The sequence below is a fragment of the Coturnix japonica genome, chromosome 2 (genome assembly GCF_054131305.1).
Source record: "Coturnix japonica strain WE chromosome 2, WE-NBRP24, whole genome shotgun sequence".
NCBI lineage: Eukaryota > Metazoa > Chordata > Aves > Galliformes > Phasianidae > Coturnix > Coturnix japonica.
Genome location: NC_140664.1, coordinates 89,235,499 through 89,261,570, shown reverse-complemented (window position 1 = coordinate 89,261,570; position 26,072 = coordinate 89,235,499). Strand labels below are relative to the sequence as shown.

Here is a 26,072-nt window from a genome sequence, read left to right as displayed (position 1 = left end):
ACATGAAGAGTACTAATAGTTTGTTTTCACTTTTGTAGGTTTGTGCATCAGCCTGTGGACATTCCTACACAGCATTCACTTCTGGTAACACAGCTACTCACCATGCGTGCTTTCACGGACACACAGTGTAAAAATACGACTGTGCATGTGTCCTACCATTGGTGTGCAGACCTAACGTGTGAGGAGTGTAAAAGAATATATTTGTAATTCATGATTTCACCAGTGTTTTTCCTCTAACTTCTGTGGTATTGCTCCTGACTTACACCTGCAAAAGTGAAAGCAGAAGAAGGAACTGGGTGTCTGTTATAGAAATGTGTATTAAATATAACTACGCATAACAGGTCAAATTGCTCTAGGTACAAGTGTTCATGGTTCCATTAAATCTCTTTTATAATGCATATAAGTGCTTGCATGCACTTGTGAGAGAACGTGTGGCTGTATTACAAGACAGCTAGACTTGTTGGCTACATGATTTTTTATTATTATTATTTTTTTTAATTGGAGAATATACATTTATCATAAGGAATGAAAGTATTTTAACATTCAGTTTATTGGGTAGGTTGTTTTTATGAATGGATGCCCAGGAAATATTGTAGCACTGATTAGAGGGTTTTTGTGCAGCTGTATAATTTTCATTTCAGATCAATTTCAAATACTACAAGGGTGTTCAGGGAGAGGAATGAACTATTTGGAAGAGGAACTTCAGTTTTTTAAGGTACTTTTTCATATCAGCTGTGTTTGGGGTTAATAAGTTTTTCTCGGATAACTTTTCATTCTAACTGAAGTTACTGTGTCTGCAGCAGAATCCACCATGGAGAAAGCTGTGGTGAATTTCCTGGCCTCTGCAAAGCACTGCATTCTCTGCTCTCTATTCAGCACAACAGCAGTTTGTTTTTAACCCTAACACTAGCTCCAAGTGTGTTCTGAATGCCTTGCTGATCAAGAAACCAAGGTACCTAGCACCTTTGCAAAGAGGCCACCACTGAGGGATTGGTCCCTCCTTAAATAGCAAATGCCAGGAAAGAGGAAGGAGGCTACAAACGTTGACTCGCTGGTTTAATTCAGCTCGGTGTTTTACAAATAATTAAGTGCCACACAAATAGAGCCACAAAATCTGCAAGACGTCATCTGTGGAAGCAGAATGGGAGTTTCTCAAAAGTAAAATATAGGAATACTTGGGTATTTTCCAGGCAGTATTAAAAAAAAAAAAGAGAAATGTGCATAAGGAGAATTTTTCCCACATGTATTTCTAGCTAGTGCTTTTCTCAACTGTACATTATACTTTTCTAAATAACTAAAACTCAAAAAAGAAAAATTAAATACACTGTAACTTGTTTCTGCAGAGGGAGGAGGAGTTTCTTAACAGTAAGTAGGGTTTTATTGGATAGGGAGAGAAAACATTTGTTTAAGGGAGAGGCATCAATATTCTTTTCTATACATTAAATGCGATTCATACTTCACAGAGTATATTACAAGGGTGTTCCTTATATCTTCCACATACCTGCTTGTGTGCCTAGTGACACAAACAAGGCATGCCGCCATGTTAATTCTAGCAGCACCCTTGCAGGTGTAAATGTTCTACTTTTCACTGCCAAAGTAACTTTGGACCCTCTGTCTGGGTTCCAGTCCCACCCCAGCTGTCTGCAAAGTCAACTGGGATGGCTGCGCCCCTCAATCATTAGTTGAGTTTAATCTTTCCATATAAGTCAAATAAAACCAGGAAGTAAAAATAAATGCATCTGGTGTACAAACCCCGTGCTCAAGGTTTTAAGAGAAAAAGCTAGGCCATTCCTGTCTCATGTTCACATCCATCGTGTGCATTCTGTGCGTGGGGAGAGGTTTTGGCAAGGAAGGGTTGTGAGAAGCATCAGTTAAGGAAAGGACTTTCAGCTATCTGACTACAAAAGCTCCTACATACATTACTAAAGGTTTTCGTGATCGAATGCTTTCAGTAAAAACTTTAATATTCACTTTAGAAAACTGAGTTGCAACACATGCTACCAAAAGAAAAATCCTTTCTCGTGGGAGAATATATCTGAATTCTTATACTTTTACTGTCCATTTGTTGTGTGCTTTGTTGCTGTTGTTGCTTGTGCAGCTCCAGTAACATAGTTGTTGAGGCTGGATCTGTGCCCGAGGTGTTTTAACTCATGTGGAAACGGTGCTCCCCTCGAGTTATGTGGGAAGAAAATTCATACCTGTCCTGGCTGTGGTAGCCACACATGTTGCATTCGAAAGGGTCGCGGAATCCATGGCAGCCCATGTGGATCGTGTACATCACATGATCCAAGAAAAGGACTCGACAGTGTTCGCACTTGTAAACTCTCACTTGCTCCCCATTGCTGCTGATCACTTTGAAAGCATCCTGAGAATTGTCAGTACCTGCCCTCAAGACATCATACTGCCTGCTTTCTTCTTTTATAGATATGCCATTTCTTGCATGGGGACCTATGTGGTTTGTTAAGTAAATTAAACCGCTGCGTTCCTCATTATTGCTCTCCGTATCTGTTGAGTCTTGACAGCTGTTGCTGGGAGAGGCATCCCGTTCAGAGGAGACTGATTTAGCTTTGGAGAGCAGCAACAAGTTTTCCACTGCGCTGTCCTGAGCCACGTGGTTGGAGCGAGTCTGATTGTCCCCAAGAGGTTTGTGGAGCTGATACATGGGGCTGATGACAGGCACCACTTCAGAACCAACTGGTGGAGTCTGGACAAGGGGACGCAAGGACTCTGCCCCCAGGTAACTGATGGCATTGTTAATGGCCTGGTCTATGACATGGGTCTGCATTATCTCGTTCTCCTTCTCATAGTTGGTGGTGGCATCATATGGAAGATCAGACAGACACTTCTCACCTGCAGTGAAAAACAGTCAGGAGTCAAACAATTGATTTCTACATAATTAAGGAAATGAATGCCATGTTTAAAAAACTAAACTAAACAAAACCAAACCAAAAACAAAAACAACAAAAAACAAAACAAAACAAAACAAAAAAACCCATGAAATACAACAGCTGATCGAATCCACCTTTGAAATTCACCTATGGTATTCATAGTTCTCTAATACAGCTGGTCAGAAAGCTGGTTCATTTCTTAACCTGCAAAAATAATCTGAGGTTTCTGGAGAAGCAAGAAGAAGACAGATGTATGGGGACCTTTGGGAGCTGTAGATTGAGTGTTTCATCCTCTCCTTTCTAATTGGACTCCCCCATCTAACTCCTGCAGTGAACTGGGGCATGCCTTTGTGGCTAAGCCTACCAGAACAGTTTCAGGGAGCCTGGACTTTATGCTTCACAGCATGAAGTACATTAACATACTTTTTTCCCCATCATGCTAAGATTTTAGAGTAGAAAATGTGTGTTTTAAACATTCGACTTCTTACAAATAAACCATAACACTGTCATTTGTAATTGTATTGTAACCTTTCCCCCACACCTGTTTTTTTAATCAATCCACACATTAGACACATTCAGAGAAGCTCCAGATTCTCCTGGAAATGACAAATAATAATAATATACAAGAAGAAAGAACGACTACAGAAAATTTTCTAAGTGCATTCGTAGCTGGAAAACATTTTTCCCATGACATAGAAGGGAGGGCAAAGAGCAAGATTACTTGTTACTCATAACCCCAATTCTGATTTGGGAAGACAAAGCTATTGGATATTCTTCATTTTTTTAAAAATTGGGTTGCACTGATGTATCTCTTTCTGGGTAGCCCCACATGGAATATTGAATATCATGATTTCTCAAATGCATAAAGGACTGAGAAAAGCATAGATCAGAAAGTTAGGAGTGAAATAAACTATAGAAGTCCCAGGCATTGATTTTATGAACATGAACAGTCTTCTCAAACACTGCTTCAAACTATCAGTGTTATCAGGCCCATAATAAATGTGGGCAAAAACAAAGGGATGAAAAATCCCACAGATTCCTAGGAACTGTCACCGTCGCTTTATCAACACAGCATTTGCTTGTAGACCTTAGATTTTCCCCTCCTTTTCTCTGAAGCTCCTAATGTATAAATGGCAACAAAAAACATATCCTAATCTGATTAAAATAAACATTACTAGGAACATGGAAAAATCACCAGGAGATCCACAGATTAATTTCTCAGTGATTCTCCACCCAGTTTCTATTCATCTTGAACAGGGAAAGTCAGCAAAGTGCAAGAGTACAGCCTAGAAAACTTTTGGCAGTAATGGGCCTCAAGTGTAGAAAGTCCTACTGTCAGCATTTCCCACAACATACAGTTTCATACTGGTTAGTGCATGCTCTGTAAGCAGAGAAAGAAACACTCCTGGCATTGCATAAGTTCATGTGAGACACTTTCTAGTTGTAGGGCACAAGCTTCTGCTTCCTTTTGTTTCCTTACCCTGTCATTCTGCCAACTCGAGCACCTCACTACTGTGGTGTACATATATATGTCTGTACCTCAGATTTACCCATTCTAATGCTACAGTTATCAGGCAGTGTCTGAGTCTTAAGATTTAGAATAGTGGATGTAAAAGATCCTTGAACGATACATAGAAAAACTTTGCTACTGTGAATATACGCCCTTCATTCATAGGGGAAGAAAGAAAGTCAAGATCGTTTGTATCCCATTTACACTGTATACCACTGAAAACTGCTGAACTGGTTTTTACTATAAGCAAAATTTTGGGAATTTGGAAGGTATAATTTCAATAGCTGTTTCTTAAGTAGTATTTGCTTTATGTAGCATAACTAGTTTGGTAGTTGGACTGACAGGATCAAGTGCTCATAAGGATTTTTTATTTATTTATTTTTTTTCCTGAGCAGAATTGTCTGAAAACACCCAAACTTGAGGTATGCAGGTATCATTTCTACATCTGGGCAATGCAGATAAAACTTGCACTCATTAAAAATAATAGCTCATTTCTGTGGTTATTAGAGCATAAGTAGATTAAACTGCTATTGGTTTGATGCACTTGAAGCTTTGCACTTTTCAGATTTCTGCAGCAAGTATTTAAACGGTAACGCATATGCATCTAGTGCATGCAGGCTTTTCTCTCTTTTATTTATTTATTTTCCACTCCTCAGTTTTCTTTGCTGCTTATTTCTACAAACATGATAAACGTGTCAATCTCACTTGTAGTTCTCATTCCCTAGTATAGAAGGACCAATTCTGTTTTCAGGTCTGGTAGTTATTCCAGTTTAGAAAACACAGAGGCCTTCATGCAAACTTTTTCTGTCAAAGAATTATACAGATAGGTAACTAGCTTAATTTGGTGAACAATCTCACTTTTGAAAGGTAATGGATTTAGTTTTGAGAAGAACGAATGAAACAGCAGTCTTTCTCTTGTGCAAGGATTCCATTTGCTCCTTCAACCTGTGATTCAGTGTGGGGATTGGGATGACATGGTAATCCACACAGGGGAATAAACATGTTTTATTACCCGAATCAGATGGCCCAACCTTGTGCTAATCAGGAATTTACCTATTACATGAGGCAGCAAGTGAGGATTGGAAAGGAAAGGATTCAGGGGCATTTTCTTGCCAAAAAAGTTCATCCTTGTTAAGGTTAGCAATTTTCCATAAGTATCTACTGTCAGCATGTTGTCTTCCTACATTGCACCCCGAATAACTAACTGACAGGAAACTGCTCTCTTAAGACTCATAGTTAAACTGGCTGTCTTTACCGTTTTTCAGGGTGAAGAGGGAAAAAGAGAACGAAAAAAAAAAACAGTCCACACCCACAGATACACTGCACATAGGACTCTTACTAATACCTTTTAAATTTTAGCACTTCTAATCTTCCTGGAGCTTTCACAGAATTAGTATTTTTGCCTATTACAATCAGCAACCTGGGTGTCTGAACTACTCTGATTTGCCTCACACAGTGGATATATTTTTGGTAACTACCTCTTCTACAACATTTGTCCTTCACTTTTGTAAGCATAATCATTTCTTATCCCCGACTGCCTCCTACAAAGCTGACTTTGGACTTGCTGACAGCATTGGCCTTCCACTGCATTTTTTTGTTCCAGCCATAGGTGAAATTCTCTTGTCTCAGAAAAACTAAGTAAGTTTCCATTTATCCCTGCGTCCTCTTTGAAGGATGCAGGTTTTGAATTTTTGTCCCTTGAACTGGTCTAGCTTTGCCTTGACATTTGACTGAAGACCTTTTTAATGTTCTTTTTTCAAAGACTTCAGTTTTCTCTGTCTCCCACAGAATAATATCATATGTAAATATCCAGAAAATTATATGAAAATCAAAGTAGATCTGAGTATATGCTGCCCATCTGATCCCCCATCTCATTTAATACTAACCCAGCATAGCTGATATTGTCTGTGGGTTTGACTGTTAAAGACCTGATCTAACCATTAATTGCTACAAGGCTTCTAAGAACAAAAGAAGTGCAGCCTCCACGTTTTCATTGTTAACACAAAAAGTATGTCTACTAGGTGCAAATGGCCATAACATTTTTGCACTATTCTTAAAACATACACTTTTACATCTTTTCATTTAGATATTATTCTCAGAACTATATACATTTATTTTCATTACCATTTGGGGCCGTAAGAGTATACAGACTTTTTAAAGGTTGAAGAATTCACAAATTAATCCACATATACCAATATGCCCTGATCTGGGTATCATTTAAGAAGTTAATAAAATATCCGTGAAAGTACAGTCAGATACTTTCCCAGTAGGAGACTTGTATTTCTAAGACCATTTTCAGGTTCTTGAGGCAGCTTCAGGAACCACTGTCAGGCTTGTGAAGATCTGGTTCATAAACGTTAAGAAACAGATCAGGAGACTTAAAATAGATCTCCAGATGTGGAAAATTAAACCTGTAGAAATGTATGATTTAGCAGTTTGGTAGTGTTTTGTTTTTTTTTTCCCCCAACACTTTGCTATATCTGCTGATATACAGATAAATATTTGCTAATTTAGTAAAACAAGTAAAATTATAAAGCCAAAGTAAGTGAGTTTTTTTTTTTTAATATATGTTTTTTATTCTTTTTTTTTTTTTTTTTTTTTTTTTAGGAGACAGCAAACTTTTAACAACTCTTACCAACAAATTTCTGAGGCATAGAGCTCTTACGTTTGGCGACGTTACTTGCTAGTCTATCCAGCACGAGGGATCTTTCTGACCCTATCTTGCACAGGTCTTCAGCCATTTCACTCTGGTTAGTTTCCTCTTTTATTACTGAAATCAAATGACATCAGAAGGGTTAGGCACACTCGTTCCATTTTAACGGAACCACTGTCTTCAGGTTAGTGTTTCTTAGCTAATGTCTTTTAGCTTCCAACCAGGTGGAACAAGGAGCTCACCACTGCAGACAGAGGTTGATTCTTGTTCTTCCTAACAAAGTCCCTTACACTTACTAATCTATAGACATGTTCATGTTTCTTTCAACCTCATTTAGGATACAGAAAAGGGCCTGCAACTGCAAGGCATCTACTTGTATGCAACATAATCATTCCACTCTCGTTCTACACCCAGACTGCACTGCCATGGGTAAAGATCATCAAGTCCAACCACAACCTAACCAAACTACCCTAATTCTAACAACCCTCTGCACAGAATCATAGAATTGAATAGCAGTAATAGAATTATAATGGTTATGAAACAGTTCATCTTTTCTCCCTTTTGATGTCACTCCCACCTGTTCCAGCCTATGTGATTATTGCTTCTTTAGCAGGAATAATGGACAATTTTTTTTTAACTCCAACAGTGGAAAATGTAGTTGCAGGCTACACCAACACCCCCGAAACATACTACCTTTATTTCCCCCTTTTATCTATCGTTATACTTCTCTGATGAAATTTTTTAATGTAAATCACAGTTTTAGCTAAATCACTAAGGCTACATCTACAGTGGGGCACTGATGTCTGATACTCAAGCCTCTTTTCCAGACTTATCTAGTGGCTAAAGACACTGCAGGATTAGGAAGGAGCTTAGATGTGCAGCTCTGGACAGAGATGCTATTTAACTACCTTTCACTTCAGTGCTTTTCTGAGGAAACTTTGAAAACAAAGGTTATTAAAAATACATGCAGAGGTGTTGTTTCTGACTTCCAGAATCTAAGGAAAAGATAATACACAATGAGATTACAGCATATATATATGTGTATGCTTTTTCAAATAGATGCCGCACCCTGCTATGTTGCACCTTCTCTGCTTGCTGAGTCTTCATCACTGGATTTACTCCACTTAGCTCTGAGAAAGGCTCACAGGACCTGTTACTCTGGTACCTGGGTGCTTCTTAATAGGTGGGAAAATGCAATGTTATTTTGGCAACACAGCACTGCCATAAAAGCAAGTGTGTGAAAGTTTCACTGCCCCTGAAATATGCAACATCAGGCTCTACTGGATGATTGGAAAAAGCAAATAAAGTGTCCTAGATGACATGTTACCAAGTAGAAGAGCATATAAATGGTTCTTGATTCACTGGTGCAGGAGTACATATTGCAGTTATATAAAATGATGCCATGAAGATGCAAAAGATTGTGACTGACAGAGAGATGTGGTCAGAATTTTGTCATGAGGATGCAGGATACTGGAGGGCACTGATGGTATCTAGTTACCAGCATACACTAGCATCTTGGGCTGGCCAAAGCTTCTAGATACAACTTGGAAGGATCTTACAGAGAATGGTTAAAGCATACAGTTTAGCAGTGGAAAGAAAAAAAAAAAAAAGAAAAAAAAAAAAAAGAAAAAAAAAAAGAGAATAAGATCCTCCTATTTTATTACATTGTTCCACAACATCAGAGGCAGGTGTTGGCGGGATGGCAGTAGAGGCTGAACCTTCCCGCCAGTATTTCGTTCCATTAAGTTTCCATGTGACAGATGGCAGCAGAGGGGCAGTCTGACAAATAGTGTCTGACATGGAGGCCCATATGAATTACAAGCGGGGAGCTCCTTGAGGTGGAAAGAATGGCACCCACTGGCACTCATTGATGCTTGCGGGATGTTTAGGGAGACCAAAGAGTGGATGTGAGCACAATGAGGTGGTGGGTGGTGCAATTCAGCAGCGGCCATGGTGACAGGAGACCCCTCCAGGGGACCTCCACTAGTGCACAATTTTATGAGGGCAGCATGCAGGCTCTTGTCCATGGCTGGCAAAAATAAATAGCTAATAGTGTTAACCAAATTGATTAATAAGGTTATGTAGCTGATAATTTGTTCTATCAAATAGTGTCATTGCTCTTTTTGTATCTGTTGTAGTTTCCACAGAAATAAATAGAAGTTATTACTTGAAGAGTGACCCACTTAGTTATAAAGATGAAAGAATTGAGACATATACGTTTAGGATATTATAAGAGTCCATTTCTCATAGTTCAAGAGTGGGTAAATTGCCTTCAGTTTCACTCAGTCTTTCTATATTACAATTTTTAAAACTTAGACATAAAAAAAAAGAAAAAAAAAAGTGTTATTTCTTCTCTCTTATATACAGCTTGACAACTGTACCCTGGGCTGCATCAAAAGAGTGGTGGCCAGCAGGGTGAGGAAGGTGATCGTGCCCCGCTTCTCTGCCCTCATGAGGATCCACCTGGAATATTGCATCCAGGGCTGGAGCCCCCAAAACAAGAAAGATGAGTATCTGCTGGATTGAATTTAGAGGAGAAACAAAAAGATGATAAGATGGCTGGTGCACCGCTCCTGTGAAGAGAGGTTGAGGGAGCTGCTCTTGTTCAGCCTGGAGAAGACTGTGGGGAGAATTCACTGCAGCCTTCCAAACCTAAAGGGGGCCCAAATAGAGCTGGAGAGGGACCAGCTGGAGAGTGTAGTGATAGGGCAATGGAGAATCGCTTTAAACTAAAAGACATCAGGTTTAGAATAGATGATATAGGTGGAAATTCTTTACTGTGAAAGTAGTGAGACGCTGGCACAGCTGCCCACAGAATCTGTGGTGCCCCATCCCTGGAGGCACCAACCAGGTTGTGTGGGGTCCTGGGCAGCTGAGCTGGTGGAGGGCAGCCCTACCCACGGCACTGGGATCGGAACATGATAGTTTTTGAAGTGTCATCCAAACAAAGCCATTCTATGATTCTGTTTTTACATAGGCCTGAGAAGACTTCAGCATGCTTCCACTCAACTCAACTGCAAAAATCCAATTAATATCTCTAAGAGAAGAGCTTCACATGACCAGTGAAATTCTAGACCTCTAAAGTAAGAATTTTGCCATTACATTCAGAATATTCTTTATTTCATTCTGACATTCCTTCTTTTAAAGACAGTGAAAAATAATTAAAATATAAATACAATCTCTTTCTACCCTACCTACTCCTCTGCTGGATCTTTACCTTGCACAAATGATTTGCCAATAACATTTATAAGATTAAGTTAATGGAAAGCTTTTATTAGTTTAGATCCTCTCAACTGACTTATTTTTTCTGCATGAGGTACTTAAAAAATGCTAAAAGTCATCCTGCTGTAGCAGAATGTCAAATCAGATACTTTGGAGGATATTTGTAGCAACTTTTTTGATTACAGAAAAAAAGAAAAGGCTTTAAGAGCTCCATATCACACCCTGACATACATACCGTAAGAACATTGCTAATATAACTGCTTCATTTTCTATTTATAAAGAATGAATGAAAAATTCCAGAAGGACATGCACTCATTCTGAACTGTTTTAATGCACGTTTTCAACCCTGAGTTTATGGGGGAAATAATGTAAAGATTGCAAAATGTGATGTATACCCAGGACTACCCTGTTTGCAGTGAGATAAAATAACTTGTTTATAATGAAAAATAGTGGGAATACTGGGAAGTTTTACTTTTGGAAAAATAAAGAACCAATTTATTATCTGATTGAGTGCTAATAATTTTAATTTAGTTGTTAAGACTGAAATCTCTGGGAGAACACAAGGGCTAAAACCAGAAGTTAATCCTGTACTTTTATTGTTAATTGCAAGAGTACTCCGATTATATCTAAGATGGATTTTTGTGATGTTTTCTGGATGTGGTAGGAAAGCATCTTTCCAAAGTGTCAATCAATACCGCAAGTATTCATCCCAATGAGACATTAGATATTCAGTCCTAAATTATTGAAAAATCTTTTCTGTCATTATTTGCTATAAAAAAAAAATTCAACTTATATCTAAAATGATGTTGTTCTTCATTGTAGTTTCTGATTCCTCACATCAGTACCATATGTGCATTTTTACTTAAGTATTTAATATTAGTGCATCTTTTCATTCACATTGATTTTCATGTGATGTGTGCCAGCATTTCAAATCCAGTGCCAGATACAAAAAAGTTGAATCTCAAGGAAGAAAATTTCCTTCTAAATCCTATCACTTCTTTGTTGGTAAGTATTGCTGCCTACTGCATATTACTTTGAGCTTTTCTATTTATACATTCTCCAGCCCCTCAATAAAATTAGAAGGAGCACTGCTCTAATATGCTGTCTCCCAGAAGTATCTCAGCTGCATTTGCTGTTATCATTATGTGCATATACTTTACATTATTTGATAGCATGTAAAAACATATTCAGGTTCTGTACAGATATAAGGTATGAAATGAGGCATCATTGCAAAGTCAGAGAGAACCTTCCATTTTGCCATCTGACAAACTGAATAATATATACTGACAAGATGAAAAAGGTGTGCAAGAAATGTAACTTACTCGATGGGCTATAACCTGAAGCTCCACCACAGATGCTGGGTTTTATATTCTCTATTTAAAATGGTATGTGACTACTTTCTGCAATCAATCTTGTACAGATATTTAGTATATTTGTTAAATAATTCCAACCCCCAACATCTTTTCGTTCTATTTCTGGGTATAGTTTTATACTCTATGATCACTAAAAGATAGGCTACATCTTCATCTTAAGACTGACAGAGAAGTACAAGAGTTTATTGTAAAACTGGATGGAAACAGAAAACTTTTAAGGAAGGTCGCTAATGAATTGTTATCCTTTCTGGACTCAGACTGGCTAAGCTAAATCCCTCTGGCTTCATGCACTCTTGTTTGGAAGAATCAAATGAAAGACTGATAGCTCACTCTTGATGTATGTATTGGTGACAGAGGTCAAGTAAGCCCATTAAGCTGTACCTGGGAAAGGCAGGAGATAAGCAGTGTGGAAGATTCTGGATCACTGCCTAAAACACTTATACTAACTCATTAAGAACACATCCACAGGAGTACTGACAATACTCCAAGCAAAACCAAGAAGTGCTGAAATGATGTTTGGTATTTAGATGGTGAACTGAAGTATTCCAGGTCTGGCAAATGTTTATTATGCATCTGACTTTCATGCTGGCTTTTTAGTTATGCTGAACAAAATGAGAGAAGACAAATAGTTACAAAATACAGAATAAATCCAGATGCAGTATTACATAGATGTTGGTATGTGTGTACATGCATAACATTCTGCCTCTCCAACACAAAAGATGCCACAAATGGTACAGCAGTTCCTTCCAAAATCCTTTTTTTGAGTACGTGACTGGACTGTGTTAATCCCCAAATGGATACTTCCATTACCTGAATAAAGGTTGCTTGAGATACTCATGGTTTGCAGGTAGTTATGGCAGCGTTCTTTGTGTTCTTCCAAAGAGCTGCGTTGCTTATAGCTGCGACCACAGTATCCACACTTATGGGGTTTGCCAACTGGAGAAAATAAAATGAGAAAATCAGATGAGGGATGCAACCCCATATTAATAATGAATAACAGGAAAAAAAAAAAAAAAAAAGCAAATAAGTACCACAAAAGAATCCTCAACTGAAATGAAGAATTATTTTTTTCTATTTCTAAAAACAATAATGGAAAACTAACTGCACATCTTTGCATCAGCAGGCCAGTGCTGATGATTATTGAGATTATTCACATCAGATAAGGAACATAACACTAAATCTTCACAAATGACATCTACACAAGTTAGGAACTGAGATACTTTCAAGGATCTGAGCAAAGTTACTTTAAAGTTACTTCCAACAGAGGCTATGCACAAGGAAGACCTGCAAGACACTGTTCTTGTGGGCACACACCTGCCCATGACTGTATGTCAGTTCTGCTGCAACAAGAATCAGCTCAACTCTTTTAGAACAATGTTAGATTTCACGTTTTCTTGCTCTCTGCTCCAGGAAATTCAAGACAAAGGGCATGAAAAAAAAGAAATATTCTGTTTTACACCCATCCAGAAATTCCAGGAATTTCATAGTCACGATAAGGCTTTGTGGACCCCAGGACCTGTATTTTCTGTCTTAGCTTGAAAAATCGGTCACAACTTTAGATGGTTATGCAGCTAAACTTTTGAATTTTTTATACATATTCTCAGGTGGAAGTCAGACTCGAGCATCCAATTTGTTTTGTAATGTATTTGTGTCAATTTGCTAATTATGGGAAACAATATCTTCATTTTATGCTTTGTCTTTTTGCTGTGGATTCCTAAGCACTTTCTGAAAGTGTTAAGGTGTAGTGTATATATGAAAAAAAAATAGGGTTAAAGTTGCACAGACACTAAAATCAGTAAGAGGGAGGGAGGCAAAAGAGAAAATGTAAACATGTACTTTTCCTGACTCAATACGAGACTGAGCAGAACAAGCAGAAAGTACTTTGGATATCTGGGAGCAACCCTTGGATTCCTGTCATTTAACATGTGTTAGAAGAATTTCCTTAATTTGTACAGCACAGAAATGCCACTTGGAGAGCCTCCCTTCCACAGCTCAAAACTACTGCCCTAAAGCCAACTTTCACATGTAAATTTACTAGTGTCAATTACAGCCATGTGTCTTGGAGGTCTCCTACACAATCTGTATTTCCATCCTAGCTTGGGAAACTAGGTGAGACTACACTCTTCATTTTAATATGCTTAATGTTGCTAGGTTGGTTTTGCTTCACAGAAATGTGTGACTATGGCTTTTGCTAAACAACAAAGCTAATAGTATTGGAAAAATGCAACTATTCTAGGATTATTTATTCAGATCACCATGTTACTGTTAAGAGAAAACACTAAAAACCTCTAGCAGAGTCCACTTTTCTGGAAGATTCTTATCTCCTTCCTTCCTCCTCCTCTTCCTCCTTCTTCTTTCAATGATTTTGTAATAACCAAAGATATATAATAGCCAAGTGCAACAAATAAGCGCTGCTAAATGTGGTAGGTGGTGTTCACCCCTTACACCAATAATGACTACCAGACTGAATGTTTTTGAGACCTCATGACTTCAAACCTGCTGTGTTTACACCCTTCATTATCTGTGCATACAGATAAATGTCATCCAAACCCTAAAACTTTAATCAGCTTTGAATTAGTAGTTCCATGAAACAGATTACTCACATGCAGTGTTTGAGATGAAACCCTAATACAGAAATTTCTAATTGACCAAGAGGTATGGGAAAAAAACAGCTCTGGTGAAAGACCATGACTGCAAACAGAGTTTAGTCATTTCTGTGTGGCTATAGCACTGCAGCTAGCTCACTGCTTGGGTGATGCTGATACACAACCACTGGCCTTCCTAGGGTGAGAAGACCTCTCACAGTTCATTAGGAAAAACTTCTTTACAGAAAGGATTGTTAAGCACTGGAATGGGCTCCCCAGGGAGGTGGTTGAGTCACCATCCCTGGATGTGTTTAAGAGCTGTTTGAATGGGGTGTTCAGGGACATGATTTAGCAGAGGGTTGTTTGAGTTGTTAGGGTAGTACGCTTAGGTTGTGGTTGGACTTGATAATCTTTTCCAACCTGAGCAATTCTGTGATTCTATGACTCTATGACTGCAGCTATCAACACCCCCATATACACTCTGGTTCAACCCACCCCCAAGGTGGGCTCATACCCTCACTTACCCGAGTGAGTCCGCAGGTGGCCTGTGAGGGCATCCCTGCGCCGACAGGCATAGTTACAGAGGTGGCATTTGAAAGGCTTTTCACCCGAGTGCAACTTGATGTGGCGCAGGAGGTTGCCCTTCTGCGTAAAGGAGGCTCCGCACTGATTGCACTGGAAAGGGCGTTCTCCTAAGGGGAGAAGGAGGAAATGTGTGAGAACAAAAAATCTTGCACGGGAACAAGGGAAAGATTTCAGCGAAAAAAGTTGTTTTCTCCCTGCTGTTCTGTGACTTCCACCGGCTGCAGGTTTGATATAACATGAGGCTTTCAGACTAAACCTGCCAGTTTCTTAATGCTTCACTGGCTGGGTCAATTTGATCTGAAAATCTAATTTTTTTTTTTTTTTTTTTTTCTAAATCAGAATGGCACATCACAATGCAAATTCAAACTCATTTAAATAAAGTGACTGCAACATTTTGTGTTGAAGAGCCACTCTTCCTGATCAGCAGTTTTGGAATAAACCAATATCCAATTTTGCATGTTGTGGCATTTGGTGGGGTTTTTAATGTGGCTTTTTTCAAAGGGTCTTTAAAATATGCCACTGAAGCAGCAAAATAAAAAGGAAACTCATTAAAAATGCATTTCAGGATCACAAGTTCATTTCAGCGTTACATTCTTATATTTAAATGAAAGGCACTTCATTATAACAGTTATAATAACTTCTTTTCATTTACATTTTCCCTGTATTTTCCCTTTCAATTTCTTCTCCATTACCTGTCTGTCCCTAAGCAGCCAAATCAGGAAAGAGACAGAGAGAAAGAAAGAGAGAGAGTGAAATCACATAAGTTGAGACAGTGCAGAGGAAGCCCTGTACTTCCACACGATACTCCCAGCTCCTCTCTTGGCAAGGTGTTAGCAAAGGAGTCATAGAAATGGGCTCTCCTAGGCCGTGCCTTGAAAGGGCACAGGGAAAAATGCCAAGTCGCAGACTTGATTTGTCTAAATGGGTGCCTGCTATCAAGCAAGTGAAATAGGATGCCTTTGCAAAAATTTTAAATGCTAGCTATTTGCTTTTTAATGCTGTTTTAGAGTGGTTTTATTCCCTTGGCTTTTGACTTTTGATTTCAGCTATACAAGGCTATAAGTCAACAGGAAATACAGTCTCTTATGTTTCCAGTAGTACCAGACAGCAATACAGGAAAACTTACATGAGAGCACTCCATCACCAGGATCTGCTCCTGCATGCCCACTTCTCCTTAGATACAGCCTTTGCCTGAGTCAAACTAGCCTTTGAAAATCATTTGCGGAATTCTGTTTTTCTTAGGCATAAATGTAATTCACTTTAGTAATTATAATTCACTGAAGATATTAGAAAAAGCACAGAAATGAAAAATCATTAAAAAAAATATAGCAATAATACTGAATATAAAATTTCAGTGCTGAAGTTAAAATATGCATAAAATAAATGCAAGTTAGATAGTTCTTCCCTTCTGTCTCACTTAACCATCACGTGTTACTCTGGACATGAAGGATCAACCTGTGTGTCCATACATGTGCAGCATGATAGATTTTACTTTTGTATAATGCAGAAGAAAAGCTGGAAAGCAATTAGATAGCAGCACAGTCCCAACACAAACAGCTACAAACTGCAATCAAGGCTGGCAATTTCAGCAAGCAGCAAACAGAGAGATGAGCCTTCTTTATGGCAAAATATTTCCACTGGTAAAACAGAACCAAATGGGCCAGCCCATTCCTTGTCCAGCCCACTAAGCTCACTGGCTTTGTCCAGCAGGTAAATGGATTCACCTAATTGACATAATCAACTGGTTCATCTGGAGTGGCCTGCTGGTGTATTCTCTATACTTAATAAACTATGCACAGCAGTTAGGGAAAAATGAAAATGGATAGGAGTGTGCTCCACCTCTCAGCGGTTACTCGATGTGGCAGGTATTTTTCACAACATGACTGAAAAAGCAATGAAGAAGTCGACTTGAAATGAGGAACACATTCAGAAGAAATGGTTAATTCTTACTTTGTAACTTTTGCTAGCATTCGTTTCTATTATTTTTACTCAAAGAAGTGCTAAGAGGAGAAAACAAGGATCACAGGAGTACTCCAGGAGATATGCCTGAAGTAAGAATGCAGTAGATCTCCGGCCTACAGCACTCTTAATTACAGGATAAATCTCACTCTGTGAGTGGGGAAGACAGACAGATGGAGCACGTTGGGTGAGACTGCTGCATACCAAGCTTTTCTTTAAAACTTAAAATGGGATGAAATGTAAGGGATCCTAGACTTGTGCTGCTGTACAAATGAAACATTATTCCCACTGAAAGTCTCTGAATCTACATGGAGCTTAACTCCCAGCCAGTCTCTGATGGAAGGTGACTGGCTGTACAGCTATCCCAAAACAAGAGGGAGGGAGAGGGTGAAGTTAACAATGCATAATGCATCTCCTGCCAGCTTTGTATGCTATTTTCTTGCCTGTGCTAAACAGCACTTTATCTGCATTTGCTGTTTGTCTGGACAAACAGCTATGGAGGGAGAGGGGCACAAATTTTGCCTCTTGATTTGACTTTTGCCCCTTGAGCAAAAACGAAAATGGAGCCCAGAACTGAATCAACAACCACTGTGTTGGTTGCAAGCTTCAGTGGGACCCTGGACTACTTATTCAGTGAAGAATACTTCTCATCTTGATTGAAATCTTTCTCATTTCTTAAGCATCATAATGACAAAATCGCTCAGAGCTGCATATAGCTCTCCTTCCTCAAATGCTCAGAAACACCAAGGGGCGTTCACTTTCTAAATACATTTGAGACATCCAACTAACAAGACATAGCTGAACTAACTGGTGACTCATGCCACAAGGGTGTGTGTATGAAGAGGGAATTTACATGCTTATTCACACACAAATATGTCCGTGTAGGCATACAAATGCACACACACGGTACAGGCTGAGGTAATGGGGGGGGGGGGGGAGGGGGGGAGAGTTTTCTCTCTCCTTTTCCTTAATCACTGATCACAGCAGCAGCAGCAGCAGACTGAGGAACATACAAACACTAGAGCATCGGGCCAGATGAGCAGTGGAGTTGGATGTGTGAGCAGGGTGTGCCCCACAGCTGGGAGCAACAGGTCAGGCCTTGGGAAGGAGCCAGCGCCTTCCAGCTGCTGGCAGGGGCAGGCATATCAGGTGCTGCTCTGCATATCTGCACTTGGCAGGTGTATTCATTAAAAGTAATTATGGTTTTTATCAGGTCAGGCAGTCATTTTATTTTGGCACTTCAGTGTGCTAGAGTTTTGTTCACTTATCAAATATTTATTTAAGGAAGCCTCACTGCATATGCAGGTTTTACATGAATTAGCAGCAAAGTAATTCATTTGTGAGGCTTACTCCTTCATCAGGCACGTATTGAAATGGGCTTCAGTGTAGACAGTTAAATGTCTGTAATAGTGTATCCCATTTCTACATTAATTTTCTCAGCACAACTGAAAGGAAAAGCAGTCACCTCATGATGTCCCTTTAATTTAAACTGCCAGCTCTGAGCCTCCACTCCTTGCAAAAGCACAGCTCCTCTCAGAGCTGCTTGAAGTAGGGCCTGAGGTGGAGACAGGAAAGAAAGCAAAGGCTTTATTTCCATGGAAGGATTCAGGGATTCAACTTCATATTCTGGTTCAAGTCATTTTCCATACACATGTTACCTACTTTTAAAGGATCCCACTGAAATTCAGTGTTAAGAAAGCATTTTTGTTACATCTTGGAGGTATGCTGCAGCCCCTCTTCTAGGAACTACACATGGCTTTCCCAATAGAGATACGTTTCTGTTCCTTCTTGCCATCTGAATATTCATGTAAAGCTGCTGAATATTTGTTTTCAAAGTAACTTTTACAGGACAACAGCACATTTCAGCTCTTCTCCTCTAGATTTAGATAACCTTAAAATTTAGATCAGAACCCAAATTTTTAAATACCTAAACTCAGATAAGACGAGACTCACCCTGGTCTTCATTTGTTTCAGCCTCTTCATATTTTGTGATCTTTGAAACTATTTAGAACTGGAAAACTGAGGCAAGATTCACAGTACTTTGATAATGAAAAGCCATCACCACATAGCACAACCTCTTTACACATCTCTTTTAGTGTCTCAGTGGAAACCTTTTAGTCCACATCTAACCAGTGACAATACTTGCTCTTACTTCATGAAACACTTGACATAAAACTAACCCCTTATTTCCTAATGCTAGAATTCCCTTAAAACTTTATTTATTCATTTTGCCATTCACTTTTATAATAACTGATCCATAATAAACTGTGTTGCACTGTTGGAAACATTAGAACTGGGTCAATTTCAGAGTTGGACACATTTTCTTTTCCAGCAATTCTTAGCAATTAAACAAGAGTTAGGGTCTTTTTGAAACTTGAAATTTTCATGTAGCTTCAGGCCAAACAAACTACACATTAATTCAGGCATTAATTTTGGTATTAGCATAATGTACAACTGTTGACTGGAATAAATGAAATTATGCCTATTTTCTATTACTCTGACAAACTGTGGTTTGTTTGTTTGTTTTTCCCAATTTCTAACCCAATAGCTGGAATTTCATCAAGGAGTTTCAGTTTCCGTGCTGTTCAAAATGCAGTAACAAAATAACCGAGTTCCAAATGCCCACCGATGCTGCATTATCTTACAAGAGGCAGCATGTGCATGATACTCAGAAAATAATTCTTAGTTCTTAATATGTGGCTGACACTTGTCAACTAAAGGAAAAACTATGCCAGGCCTTACCAGTGTGGCTTCTTTTGTGAACCATGAGCACATTGGGACCGATGCAAATTATCCCACAGATATCACATTTTAGCTTTCCGTTAGGAAGTCGAATGCCTCCAACTCCTGACATAGCCTTGCTGCCTGGGCCATTGTGTGAGCCATTCATTTTGTCTCCAGAAGTATCAAGCATTCGTAAATCCTCCGCACATTCTTCCCCATTCATTTCACAGGCACGCCCATTCTCTTCATCACTCTGAGTCTCTATTTTAATATTACCAGCTGAAAAAAACAATAGAGGATGCCACTCAGTTTCATTGCAGAATAAGTATAGTGGCCAAGAAACAGTCACATCAAAAGAGTTAACCTCTACACAGAATGTACAATATATCCAAATAACAAAAGCTACAAACAAGACTACAGTTCTGTGTGCCATGTGATGAGTTTACAACGTGTGGAGCAATGAACAGTTAACATCAGCAAGACAAATACAAGGCATCCAGGAAACCGGGAACCCAAACAACATTACAAGTCTGTTCCTAGGTCACTTTGAGATTTTTGCATTTGTGATATTGATTTTGACAGTTCAGGCTAATTGAAATTAAATTAGTAAGTGATCAGCATCTCGTGTATTTGTCCCAAAGAACTATGAAAATAAGCAACACATCAAAGACAACTGACAATGTAACATTCTCCACTTGACAGAAGGATCCTGAGGGTTTTACTGAATTCAGATATTTGTTTGGCAGTTTTATAGGATAAGTAAGAACAATGTTCCCACTGATCAAGGAGAACAAACATTGATTAAAAAAAAAAAAGTGAAGAAAAATTGAAGGAAAAATTCAACAGCAAGGATGGCATCACGGAAAATTATATGAGAAATAACAGTGGGAGCAGAACTAGGGTCACATAGCCAGAGGAAAGGATACCTACAACCACGAGCTTCTATTAAGACCAGCCAAATCAACAAAGATGGGTGGGAAAACTCTTCTGACTATTTTGGGGGACTCATCTATGTTATAATCCTGTAGGTGACAACTGCTTGCAACTAGAAGAAAAATGCAGGTGTGAATTTGGCAAAGTCTGACTACATGTGACTGCTTGTAGGTTGGTAGACTATATCTGTTTCAAACCTAAATGTTACAGAAATGGGTCATGGTTCAGATCAGCTCACAGTACTATTCATTCCTCTTCCCTCCGCAGGACTGTTATCTTTTTATCTATTCATTTATTTTTGGTAGAATAAACTATCTTTACCATTAATTCCTTGTTTTCTGATCTGATGACTTCAATGAAAAAACATTTCTTCATTTAGCTCCCAAAAAAAACAAATCTTCATTTTCTTTCAGTGAAAAACCCAGTTCTTCTCCAGAACCCCAGAGGAGATAATTTACTGTAGTGGCTAGCTGTCTACGTAAGGGACAGCTTCATCCCATAGGGAGCCAGGTCTCTTTGTGCTACAGTAATTACATTGCCTTATTCCTAAGTGCTGCAGCAGCAATGACATAATTAAGCTGCAGGTGCTAATTATATCAAAGGTTGAAAGATCCTAATGTTCACTTGAAAAATGAAATATTTCCTCAACTTTTCCCTGTGACTCCCTGCAACCTCCCATGTGTTCCAGCCGGACTGCAGGGATGTGCCTGATGACAGCGTCTGAAGGAAAGCCCTGCTGGGAAACATGCTTGGAGTAAAGGCGTTTGCCTCTCTGAACACTGCACGGCTGAACACTTTTTATAAAGTCTGCCACTGTAGGCAGTTGAATGTTTTTTTCAATTAAAAGAAAATTAATATAAATTATAGTAAAAATCATATGTAAGATAGCTAAAATGCACGTCCAAACCAGCAGGTATCCTTTAACAATTATGTCCTAAAGGGGGAAATATTTTAGCGGTATGGAAAAAAAACAGTGACAAAACAATGACTGACAAAGATGGTAGAAGTAGCTAATCAGAGGTGTTCTACCATATTCTACAGAATTAGCAGAATACTGCCCTGTGGTATTGTTTTCACTGTAGTGAACAGCAGCAATAGAACTATTCACCTTGAGAATGACAGATCTATGACAGATTTTCTATAAATCACACAACAAGTGCGTTCTCTTAATCATAAGAATGATAATTTGTATGTAAATATGTACATAATAATGTAATAATTGGTTATGTAAATAAATTAATTGCATATGCCTCGCCTGCTTGGTGTTTGGAGAAGGCTTTTGAAGGAAGCTTCATGTTAAGTTGAAACAAAATGTGAACAAAGCAAAAAGATCACACTACTTAAACACTTTGGAAGCGTAAGTGGACAAATGAACATTTCTGAGAGGTGAAATGACACACAAAAATAACAGAAATAGCAACTAGATGGAAATGCTCTGAATTCAGCGAGCTGAACTTGCAGTATACTTACGGGAAAAAGATTTGGGAATTATTGCATGAAAGTCCCTAAAGCCTTCTGCCCCATATGCAGCTGCAATAAAGAAGGCAAACAGAATGCTGTCTTGTAGTACAGCTAGCAGTAAATGTTAAAGATGACATTATCACCGTACACAAAATACATAGGAGAAAGAGGTACCATTGCAGAAGCAACACAAGCAGTTCAGGACAAAGCAGTAGGACAGCAAGCAAAGGAGTTCAGACCTCCCTCTGATGTCTCTGATTTGTAAAAATGACACATTTTCCAAAGCATCCAATCAATTTTATCATGTTTTCTAAAAGCATAACCTTTCTTGGGCATCCCCCTTGCTCATAGGTTAAATCCTACTGAAGTCAAGAAGAACTTTGGCTGAAACATCTAGATAAAAGGCAAACAGGAGCAGAGCACCTAGCCCAGACTTCTCCCAGTCTCAAGGAAACCACAGCCCCTGAAGCAAGAAGGCCTTATGCCATCATTCTCTTTAACTGGTAGAGATGTCTTCTTTATCTGAGCTCAGTTCTAGTGACTGCAGTTGTAAAAGTTAAATTGCATTGTTTTCTTTGTGTGTCTAATGAACTTATATAATGGAAGAACAAAGAGTTAGGTTACACATCCAGTTGTGCACTGGCACATATTTGTATCTCTGATACAGAAATGTATACAGACTGTATCTACACAAAAGCAGCTGCATAAACACTTAAGTGCAAATTAACATGGTCTGGGGTACGCTGATAGTGGCAATGATACAGTTCATTACTTGCTGTTAGCAGTGACAGAGATATTGATCTCCTCAAACTTCACTTAAGCTCTGCAGCAATGTCTCTGGAGCAGCACAGCTCCCCTGAGCAAAGCAGCTCTGCATAAAGAAGAGTTGGCACCCAGGATGTCCCTGCAGCAATGCTCACCACAGATTTGCTTTGGGTGGGAAGCTCACTTTAGAGACATGGTGAGGCCACAATCCCACCCCTGGCTTCTCAAAGAGAATGTATAGGTCTAGTTAGCAAACAAAATCTCTTCATGCTCAAATTTAGCACATTTTGCAGTCCTGTTTTTCAAAATAAAGTTATTCTAAGAAGATCCACTGATACAGGAGAAGGAACAGGGAAGAGAACCACTCCAGCAGAAATACTCAGGATTTTTTTCGAGTCTGGCTGAGAAATGCAGGGAAAAAAAAGGCTGCACAGCTTTATCTCGAGACTTGTACTGAAAAAAAGGAAAACAATAAAATTTTCCATTTCTTTTGTGAGAAATGTTCTGTCCCTCCCTTGCTATAGTGGGCAAAATTGGTCCTGGGGCACAACTAGCTGGGAATCAGACTTTTCAGATGCACTGATTAAGAACATTGCATTTGCACAGGTTTCTCAAACAATTACTCAATACAGTCTTTGTAGAAATAGTGTCCGATAACTTCATGTCCTCATACACATACGTGCAGGCATTAATTACCTGTACAATAATTCATTCTAACAGTTTTTCATTGGCTCTTCTAACACCATCAAAGCTTTACTTATTAATTGACTTAAGCTCTGTTGGAGATCACCTTGTAAAGCTCTGCGTTTTACTCTCTCTGTACCCCCTATGTACACCAATACTGTCTTTGTACTGGTGAAATCTCGGGATGTCTAAACCAAGCCCTTTTTTTATGTTCAAGGAATGTACAGTGCATCAATGTCACTGTACTGGCCACTTTGCCCACACCACCCTGTGGACCTACCCACACTATGGAAAATTCAACCAAAAGAAGGGCATCCTGTGGGTTTCTTGCGCTAATGAGAGCTTCACTCTGGATTTTCTGAAGAGCATTTGAAATTTATGTAATGAAGAGTGTTTGCCATGACAAAAGGTGGCTTATGCAAAAGTATTTGGGCAAAAAAGAACTGACATGACAAGGGGAAGAGGAGTGACAATACGATTTATTTGTCTTTTCAGATCCAAGCATTGTTTCCTTGAGGAGGGCAGTGTAGTTGGCTCAGCATGGCACTCCGGCTGGGACACCCAGAAAGACATGAAGATGGATGGAGGCCTGAGTCACACTTCCCTGGAAAGAACTAAGCCATGCCAAGAGGGAAGGTGGTAGTTTTGCAATGAGCAAAAGAGCCTTTTAGTGGGGAGAAAGGAGAAACCAAATGGACTTCCTTGGAAACAGGAAGGCTTGAAGGAGCAGCTTTTAAAGGACAAGAGAGTAGGCAGCCGGGGAAAAAGCATGTGTAGGAGTAGTGATTTGTCTTCAGCTCCACGTGGGCTCTCTCCGACATTTAAACACCTTTCAAAGTTTTGTGAAACTTTGGTACTATCACAGTTTGGAGTGCCTGGACTAAAATCTGATTTGAAAGAGAACTTCACATCCTAACTCATAATCTTGTCTGCAGGGATTTTAAAGAGGAAATATAATAAGACCTGGCTAGGACCGCTGACCTACTCAAAGGTATTCAGGGAGTAACAGAAAAAAAACAGATCATACTGAAGTTGCTTAGGAATTTGAAGGATAGAAGTACCTAACTCCCCTTGATTTTTAATGGGATTTGAGTACCTTTTATTGCAGTGAAGGTACTTAACTGCATCACATAGCATACAGATGTGATAAAGAGTTGTCCTTTAGCCTATATTAGAAAGTAACCACAATAATCTAATTTTTGGTCATGACATTATGCAAATTTCTGCTTGCACTTAGCAGCCAATAGCAAAGAAAATTCCTCTTGAAGCTTTTTCAAATAATTTGAGTGTATGCATTTTTTGTTTGGACGGCTCATTTGTTATTTCATGACAAGTCAGAAGCATTTTGTTGATGTTAGCTGATGATTAACAGTAGCTTTAAAGTCCAGCAAGAGTTTTGCATGCAGGCATCACAACTATTCAAGCAGTAGACAGATGAAGCTGCAACAATATTTGATTCACTTGAGCAATGGATTGAGAGTATTATGGTGAGAAGGAGAAAACCTTTAACATCATTTGTGCTGGCGAATTATATAAAATGTTGCTACAAAGGTGGATCAAGAGGAAAAAAAGCCTATTAGACTGAAATAAACCACCCCAACTCATGAGGCTGTCAATAAAAGCAGCCAGGATCTCTTCCTGTTTACATAAGTGAAAGATACAGATAAAATAGTGTTGCAAGCAATTCTACTTGATAATTCTTTGATAAGGCATAACAGGTACTCTGTTCTGTGCATCAAACCTTCACACGTGGCTATGAGCTAGAATCCATACTTTCCCACTTTCATGACCTAGTCATTAACTATGGCCTCAGTTCTATTCAGACAGCATTACTGCAGGTAAAGGATGTTTTCAGGAATACAAGACGCTCAGGAGACTGTTTGTTCACAGAATATTTAAGGATTCATTTTTTCATTGGAAAGGCTTGACAGCAACAGAGACATTCTTTAACTTGTGTTTCCACTAATAGTATCTTTACCTTATGAGCTTCTGACAGGGACATGAAGAATCATGTAGCTGTAAAAAATATAAAAGCCAACAAAAGGCCTGGGCAGAGCAATCATAACGAGCTATGCAATGATCTAAGCCCTGAGTAAATAAAATTCAGAAGATGCAGCATAGCAAAGTGTGTTAGACATGACTGTTTTGCCCAGTCTTTTCTACACATAGCACCGCACTGCCCAGTTTATCAGGCATTAGTAGTATCTGCATGTGCAAAATGCTGAAAGTTAGAGGTCAGCTCAGAACTGCCTGAAAGACTAGAACCTATGATGAGACTTAATTGCTATAGATAAAAATAACTAGTAAATAAAATAGGCTGTATGCAACCCATATTGCACAGTTACACAGGGTTTTGTTTAGGAAAGGAGCCAGCACTCACCATGTTACAAGACAGCGAGAGCACAAACACCAGGGAGGTGAGTGTCTGAGTCTGGTGAGGAAGCCCCGATATAGAGCACGCACCTTATCACTTCACTTGAGAGTCCTGACTTCTACATTGGAGGCTGCACTGTGGCAAAGAGGGGGTAGCAGATAAAATTGACAGCTTTTTAATTAGAAGCTCTCAGCTTGGTTTTTAAAGAGAGGCAAAAATTACAGGCAGATGTGTAACACAGCCCACAGAGGCACACCTGTAGGTACAGCAGACTGGGTACACTGGATAAGAAGACCGTCCCTGCCGAGTCAGAACTGCACCCCCTTTGACAACAAGTGCCAATCAGACATTGGCAG

General features: G+C 39.1%; 1 protein-coding gene across 20 annotated transcripts in view; it reads right to left on the bottom strand.

Moving 5' to 3' along the window:
• Positions 1–1,039: 1,039 nt before the first annotated feature.
• Positions 1,040–26,072, bottom strand: part of IKZF1 (IKAROS family zinc finger 1) — a 68,775-nt gene continuing 43,742 nt past the window's right edge. For 4 of the 20 annotated variants that reach the window (XM_085537969.1, XM_085537970.1, XM_085537967.1 and 1 more), the window contains 6 exons: positions 21,903–21,962; positions 19,518–19,778; positions 14,756–14,923; positions 12,457–12,582; positions 7,034–7,168; positions 1,040–2,850 (listed from right to left, as the gene is read on the bottom strand). In XM_085537969.1, coding sequence (XP_085394095.1) covers positions 2,144–2,850; positions 7,034–7,168; positions 12,457–12,582; positions 14,756–14,923; positions 19,518–19,778; positions 21,903–21,962 — 1,457 coding nt within the window. In that variant the 3' untranslated portion in view covers positions 1,040–2,143. Of the gene's footprint in view, positions 2,851–7,033; positions 7,169–12,456; positions 12,583–14,755; positions 14,924–19,517; positions 19,779–21,902; positions 21,963–25,722; positions 25,834–26,072 lie in introns of those variants that run through there. The other 16 variants (XM_015854343.3, XM_015854345.3, XM_085537973.1 and 13 more) reach the window with 9 other exon arrangements.